This window comes from Vanacampus margaritifer, chromosome 9, assembly GCF_051991255.1.
Source record: "Vanacampus margaritifer isolate UIUO_Vmar chromosome 9, RoL_Vmar_1.0, whole genome shotgun sequence".
Classification (NCBI taxonomy): domain Eukaryota; kingdom Metazoa; phylum Chordata; class Actinopteri; order Syngnathiformes; family Syngnathidae; genus Vanacampus; species Vanacampus margaritifer.
In genome coordinates this window covers 21,692,035-21,699,960 of record NC_135440.1, presented here as the reverse complement: position 1 = coordinate 21,699,960, position 7,926 = coordinate 21,692,035, and the positions used below count along the sequence as shown (strand labels likewise).

At 42.6% G+C, this 7,926-nt stretch overlaps 1 protein-coding gene across 1 annotated transcript; it reads right to left on the bottom strand.

Annotated features, from left to right (window-relative positions):
* Nucleotides 1–2,681: 2,681 nt before the first annotated feature.
* Nucleotides 2,682–7,545, bottom strand: LOC144057223 (cortexin-3). Its single transcript, XM_077574521.1, has 2 exons — nt 7,350–7,545; nt 2,682–6,179 (listed from the first exon to the last, which is right to left on the bottom strand). The coding sequence occupies exon 2, from the start codon at nt 6,091–6,093 to the stop codon at nt 5,845–5,847; it is 249 nt and encodes an 82-aa protein (XP_077430647.1). The 5' UTR covers nt 6,094–6,179; nt 7,350–7,545; the 3' UTR covers nt 2,682–5,844.
* Between the last annotated feature and the right edge of the window lie 381 nt (nt 7,546–7,926).

The window sequence follows — 7,926 nt, the reverse complement described above, 5'->3', positions numbered from 1 at the left end:
TTGTTTAACAGACCTGCTTAGCACCTCATCCACACTTTTGATCGATTAACAGGCCTGATTGACACCTTGTCGACACTCTTGATTGATTAATAGGCCTGATCGACATCTCATTGGCACTCTTGATCGATTAATAGGCCTTATTAACACTTCATTGACACTCTTTATCGATTAACAAGTCAAATCTACACTCTAGATTGATTAACAGACCTGCTTATCACCTCATCCACACTTTTGATCGATTAACAGGCCTGATTGACACCTTGTCGACACTCTTGATCGGTTCATAGGCCTGATTGACACTTCATCAATATTCTTAATCGATTAACAGGCCTGATTGATACTTTCACAACACTCTTGCTCGACCAACAGGCCTGATCGACATCTCATTGACACTCTTGATCGATTAATAGGCCTTATCAACACTTCATTGACAATCTTTATTGATTAACACTCCTGATCGATTCATAGGCCTGATTGCCACCTCATTGACACTCTTTATTGATTAACAGGTCAAATCTACACTCTAGATTGATTAACAGACCTGCTTAGCACCTCATCCACACTTTTGATCGATTAACAGGCCTGATTGACACCTTGTCGACACTCTTGATCGGTTCATAGGCCTGATTGACACTTCATCAATATTCTTAATCGATTAACAAGCCTGATTGATACTTTAACCACACTCTTCATCGATCAACAGGCCTGATGGACACCTCATCGATACTATTTATCAATTAACAGGCCTGATCGTCATCTCATTGACACTCTGGATCGATTAATAGGCCTTATCAACACTTCATTGACAATCTTTATTGATTAACACTCCTGATCGATTCATAGGCCTGATTGCCACCTCACTGACACTCTTTATTGATTAACAGGTCAAATCTACACTCTAGATTGATTAACAGACCTTCTTAGCACCTCATCTACACTTTTGATCGATTAACAGACCTTCTTAGCACCTCATCCACACTTTTGATCGATTAACAGGCCTGATTGACACCTTGTCGACACTCTTGATCGGTTCATAGGCCTGATTGACACTTCATCAATATTCTTAATCGATTAACAAGTCTGATTGATACTTTAACAACACTCTTTATCGATTAACAGGCCCGATCGACATCTCATTGACACTCTTGATCGATTAATAGGCCTTATCAACACTTCATGACAATCTTTATGGATTAACAAGTCTAATCGACACTCTCTAGATTGATTAACAGGCCTGCTTGGGACCTCATCCACACTTTTGATTGATTAACAGGCCTGATCGACACCTCATCCACACTCTTGATCGATTAACAGGCCTGATTGACACCTTTTTAGCACACTGCCAATTAACAGTCCTGGTCGACATCTCATTGACACTCGATTGGTTAACAGGCCTGATGGACACCTTATCAATACACTATCGATTTCCAGTTGTGCTCACACACCTGAAACACTTTGGTTGCCATGGTAGCACTCTCAGTTTTAAGCGCCACTCAACCGAGTTAGCCCTGGACTCATTAGCATATCGCAGAGCGCCGCTTGCGCCGACTGTCGGCATGACGATGGCGGCCCTGACAGGTTGATCAAGCTGCTTATTTTCTGTTTTGGAAAGTTACGTAAGAAGATGAACGCTCGTTTCAAATTCGGATCCGCTTCAGACTTCTCTGCGGTGGCGCGTGCACACGCACACTCATACGCACGCCTTGCCAAGGGGAATATTTGCAACACGTTGTTGTTATTCTGTCTGATGCTCTGCTAGGCCTCAAAGAACAGCCTGTGGCCACTGTGTGTGTGTGTGAGTGTGTGTGCGTGCATGTGCATGTTAGTGTATTTAAATGAGTGTGTGCAGGTGTGTGAATAGTATATGTGTGTACCTGTTTTGGGTGTATGTATATGCATGTGTTTGTGTGGTTGTTTGTTTTTGCTATACATTATGGGGCCCGTATTTCTGGTTTAACTATCACTGTGGGGACCGATTGGTCCTTGTGGGGACATTTTGGTGGGCCCCACAAGCTCAGGCCTCTTTTTGAGGGTCAAGACTTGGTTTTAGGGGTTAGACAATCAGTTGTGAGGGTTAAGGTTAGGGTAAGGGCCCCGGAAATGCATTATGTCAATGAAATGTCCCCACTAAGATACAAAGAAAAACATGTGTGTGTGGTCTTTTTTTTGTTACACATTGGGGCCAATATATCGGGAGTTGTGGGGACCACCAGTCCTTGTGGGGACATTTCGCTGGGCCCCACAAGTTTAGACCCCTTTTTGAGCGTCAAGACTTGGTTTAGGTTTGAATTGGGTTATGGTTGAGGTTAGGGTAAGGAATAGCGGTAGGCAATCATTTTTGATGGTTGGGGTTAGGGGCTAGGAAATGCATTACGTCAATGAGATGGCCCCACAAAGATAGTAAACAAACCTGTGTGTGTGTGTGTGTGTGTGTGTGTGCGAGTGTGTGTGTTCACCCTGTCTGGCTTCACAAGAAAAGCAATCGAGCCCCCAGCGGGTGTGGGCTGGCGGCAGCTGATAAGGTGAAATTGAAATGTTTTCAAGCCTCCCAGAACGCCGCCGCCGCCTCCTCAGGAACCTGCCCGATGGCTCCACGGAATCCATTTTTCATTTGGGTCTAAACACATGACGCCTCGGCAGCCAAAACAGCGTCAAACAAACGACAGAAAGAAAAACGCTGAGCAATCTGACCTTTTAATTCCAAAAAAAAGAGAGAAAGGCTCCTTCAAGAGCTTGAAGGCTTGTTAAGGAGCGCGAAGGCTCCGACACTGACGGGAAACACGGGGAAGCGCGAAACATGCACGGAGAGGCCAGCGACATGCACACCACCAAGCCAGAGAGAAACTTGTGCGACTGGCGGGGGAGAGAAAAAAGGCCACAGCAGAACGAGAACGGCGCCAGAAAGGCTCAAGCGGTCCACTTCCTGTTGCAGCAGGAAGTGCACGGGCGGAGGGGCGAGGAGTCGGGCACAGGGGGGAGTGTCTCTCTTTTAAATGACATCACCAGGAAGGAAAGTCTGTAAACAATCTACACTATAAGGCAGAGGTGGGAGGAAGTCACATCTGTGCACGTCGAAAGTCTCAAGTTTCAAGTCAAGAGGAGTCCTTACGAAATTTCAAGTCATGTTTACTCACAACATATTAGCCCCGCACATTAGCCACTTTGCGTTTGCTAGCTGTGCTAACATCACAATCACAGTTTTTGAAATGGTCCACACCAACGTCCTTATTGCGTAGTATTTTGTTATTATTTTCTCAACCGGTTGTGTAACAGACACAAAGCTTAGTTCATGTTTGACTAGCTAGCTATTGCTAGCTTAACTGTGATGTTAGCTTAGCTTACGCTGCTTTGCGGGGTTTCAATTCTTCTTGTTTCTATTTGCGGTTTTCAGGTTTGATTTAAAAAAAAACATACTATTTCTATACTGCTCATCCTCTTTATTGTTGTTGGTGATCTGGAGCCGATTCCAGTTGACTTTGGATGAGGCTACATCCTGGACGGGTTGCTAGCTAATGTCAATTTTACACACATTCACATTGGACACCAATTTAGAGACATCAATAAAGCTAACGTGTATGTTTTGGAGAACATGAAAGTCCAGAGGAGTTAAACCCGGAACCTCAGAACAGAAAGGCAGACTTGCTAACCACACAGTCTTAAAAATGCATTTTAAAAAAAATATTTTTGTTGTTATTTTGACTTCCTCCCCCATACAACACATTTCCAAGCGTAAACAGCCAAGACTTGTCAAGTCAAATCTATCCGATGTTTAAGCCAAGTCATGTGACTTGAGTCAAGTCATGTCATGTGACTCAAGAGTTCCCGCCTTTGGCGATCAGTGAGCTAAAATGTGAGCTAGCGTAGCTTACTTTTAGAGTGACAGACAAATGAAGTTAGCACATTCGTACCATTTGAGTTGCCGTTCACCTTTTCGCCATTTTAGCAAAAACATAACCTTGGATCCAAACGTAACCTCAAAGATCCCCTCAATGATTGTTCCGTGCCAGTTTTGTGTGAACTACAAAAAAAAAAAAAATCTTTCAAAAAAAAAAAAAAACAGTTTCAAGTCTAAGTGAAGTCAAGTCTCATGAAGTTAAAGTCAAGTTCATTCTTTCACAAGTGTTAGTCTCAAGTCCTAAAAATCAGCGACTCGAGTCGATTCATGTGACTCGAGTCCCCCACCTCTGCTATAAGGCGCACAGATGGCGACGAGCCATGGCGTCAGTTGGCGAAGGCTTCGGTAGGAGGACGGAGACGGAGATGACCGAGGAGACGCCGCCGTCCACCTACCGAGTGCCGGCAGTGACCCTGCTTGAGGAACGCGGACGTCACGTGACGAAAACCACACGGGACAACATGTGGAGGCACACGGTACAGCACTGTCAACTTTGGGTCCGACATGGCCACCGCCAGTGTTCAAAGGGTTTACGTTAAAGGGAGCGCTCCAAGAAGAAGAAGAAGAAGGCGCGACGTCACGCCTTGGAGGAGGTCGACTACGCGGGTGGGCGGGACAACACTGATTGTCTAAATCTAGCAAAGACGCTGGCATGTAAACTCTGTTTGACCCTGTTTTGACGTCCACACACAAGATGGCGGAACGAGGTAGTCCACAAATGGAGGACGAGGGAGGAGGGATGTCCACTCAAGGGGGTGTCCACTTGGGTGGGGGGGGGGGGGTCCACTCGGTCCACTCAGGGAAGTCATTTTCAAGGTGACCGAACCGCCACGTGATCCGAGGATCTTAAGACCAGTGGTTCTCAAACTGGGGGTCCAAAAAGTTGTAAATTGGGGGTTTGGCCAAATCTTTTTTCAATAAATGATGTCTCAGGAATTTAAAAAATGTTACTATTTGATCCATACTGCAAATAGTGACAACGCACGTGTGATTGACACCCAAACATTAAAGTTTGGTAGTTGCCTATGGATGGCGGCAAAGCACATTTTCACACTTGCCTGTATGAATGTTTTTTTTTTTTTTTTAAATAGATTAGAAGGAATAGTATGATCATTTTTTTAGAACAAAAATTTATCTTTTTTTCATTGTCTTTTTTTAGAGAATGAAGGTGAGTTTTCCAGCATAAAAGGTGTAATATTGCAACAATAAAGTTGTTAAAATCATCAGACTTTGACGTTAATATATGACTTCACCTTGGAAAAATCTGACTTGATTTTTATAAGATTTTGATGACTTTTTTTTATCGAGGTAAACTCAAGACTTAATTTTTGCAAAACTCTTTATCTTTTCAAAATTTGACTTTATTCTTCCTAAATTAATTTTTTTTTTATCCTGACAAAATCTGACATTTTCGTAAACATTACGAATTTTTACCTTAACAAAATCCAACTAAATTCTTGTAACGCTGCACATTTTTTCAATCCTGTCAAAATCGGACTTGATTTTTGTACAACTGTCACTTTTTTCTGATAAGATTACAAATTGTATTTTATTCATTCTTTATTCTCATAAAATTGTTACCTTTTTTTGATGAAATCTTTTTTTTAATCTCCTAAGATTTTTTTTTTTTTATCCCAACATAATCTGATTGTTTTTTTTAAGATTGTAATTTTTAATACTGATAAATCAGATTTAATTCTAGTAGGATTGGGATTATTATTTTTTTGGGGCAGCTGTAATTCGATCATATTCTGGTAAAATTATGATTTTTGATCCTGACAAAATCTGATTATAGTCTCATAGGATTTAAAGGTTATTTCTGACCCCCCAAAAATGTCTTGTATGTCTAGATTAGAATTTTGTAATAAAAAAAAAAAAAAATAAATTAAGATTAGGACCCTTGTAAAAATGTCTCCCCCCGGACCCCGCAAGTTTGAGAACCCCCCGTCTTAGACGATGCGATAGTCGAAGGTGTCCTTCTCGGTGTGGTCGGTCCAGTTGGACGAGGGCATGCTGCGGTACGGGTCCAGCAGGATGCGGAAGCAGCGCACGATGAGGAGCGCCAGGAAGATGAAGAGCAGCAGCACGAAGACGAAGGCCGCCTTCTGCTCCAGCGTCAACGAGGCGGCGTGGTGGCCGCCGCCCGACGACGACAGCGTGCTGCTGAACAGGCCCTCGGCCATCCTGGGCACGTCCATGCTGGAGCGTCGCGGCTCCAGCGCTGTGGCCGGCGCTCGCTAACCACGCAGGGAACACGGGGGGTGGGGTGCGGGAGCTCGGCGGCCTGCGAAGGGTTCGAATGGGCAATCAATCATTGAAGAAAAGTCACCACAAGTGCCTCAGTGATTGCTTTTTTTTTTAAGTGAAATTCCTTTGGGTGCAATTGCAGATATTGTCAGGATTAAGATGGAGAATCGTGACGAGTCCAGTTTTATTTTGCTAACGAGGTCAAATTAAATGAATTATAGTTATTGTTGAATATGTATGCCATGGTGTCACAGGGTGTCACCATTTTACACGCATCGATCTTGTCTTTTGTTCCTCCCAAGCCCGCAGACGCCAGAATCACTCGTGTGCGCTTTATGGAGGCCACAAATCTACAGATGAGATTAAAAACCTCTTTGAGACCACCCATTACAAACCGGAGCTATGTGATTGATTGGTCTCCATCCAACTCCCAAGCCAAGCAATGCTAAGACTCCAAATAAAACCACGAGACAACTTAATTTTCATAGCGAAATAAATTAACATCATAAAATGTCAAATCTAAATAAGTTATAATACACCACAAGATCAAAAGTGTACAATTAATTATAAATATGCTGCATATAATGTTGTCGTCATATTACATGTTCTGTGAACCCGTTTGCACCCTCGCTGTTAAAGATTTTAAGTAATCATTTTTTCCCCTATGGGTTATTAAAGTATAGTGAAATCTCACTATAGTGAAAATATGTGAAGAATAACAAAAAAAGAAATACATAAAAAATACAATATTAATATGTATATATATATATATATATATATATATATATATAGTAAAAAACAGACATATGTTACATATGTGAATATATAGATCGTTTATGTATAATATAGACAATGACTAAAATATAATCAAAATATAATAAAAATGCTTAAAAAAATAATTGATTAAAATAGATAATAGAAATATAGCAAAAACAAAAATTTTGATCTAAGTAGAAGTAGAATTCATACATAAGTAAAATATAATGGAAATAAAGAGAATAAAATGATAGAATTGTAATTATATACGCGCACATATATTTAACTATATGAAAAATATGTGTACCTAATCAATTGGTCAATTGCTGTTGGACAAAATGTGCTAGTTATGAATATGTTGTTGCTGATCAATAAAAACAACCATCAAAACATATCTGAAAATAATGAAAAATAACATTTCACTCCCGCATCAAGTGTGCAAGTCACTCACCTGCTCCTGCTCTTCTTATTGTTTTCTTGCTTGTTGTCGTCCTGTTAGCCCGCCATCATCATGCCGCCGCCGCCGCCGCCGCCGCCGCCGGTTCGATCCCGGAGTCCGTCCGAGCTGCCCGGCGCCACTGGCTCCACCGCGTCTGAGTGTCTTCGCGCGTGGACCTCACCCTAGCGTGCGCGCGTTTCTCTCGGCGCGCCCCCGCGCTCGCTGCTTGTCTGGCGGCGGTGGAGCGGCACCCCGTCGCTATGGGCAACCTGTTGCCATGGCGATCCTCCGGCAGGGTGATGTGGCGCAAGTCAATGAGGGAGGGGTGCGGCCCATGCGCGCACGCTCTTAAGGTTACTTGCGGGGTTTTCTTGTCAGTGAGTTGTCTTTGATTAGGACCAGCGACATAAAGTACGACATCAAAGACAGCCGGTCTTTGATGATGCTCACTTTTTGTGAGCGTGTCTTTGAGATGTTTTTAATGAAAGCAGAATTAAAGTGAAATTCTGGCACGAGAAGATGACATCCATGAAAGCCTGGTTGTTGTTGTTTTATTTGTCTTTGATGTTTTTTTAAGGTGTTTGTGATT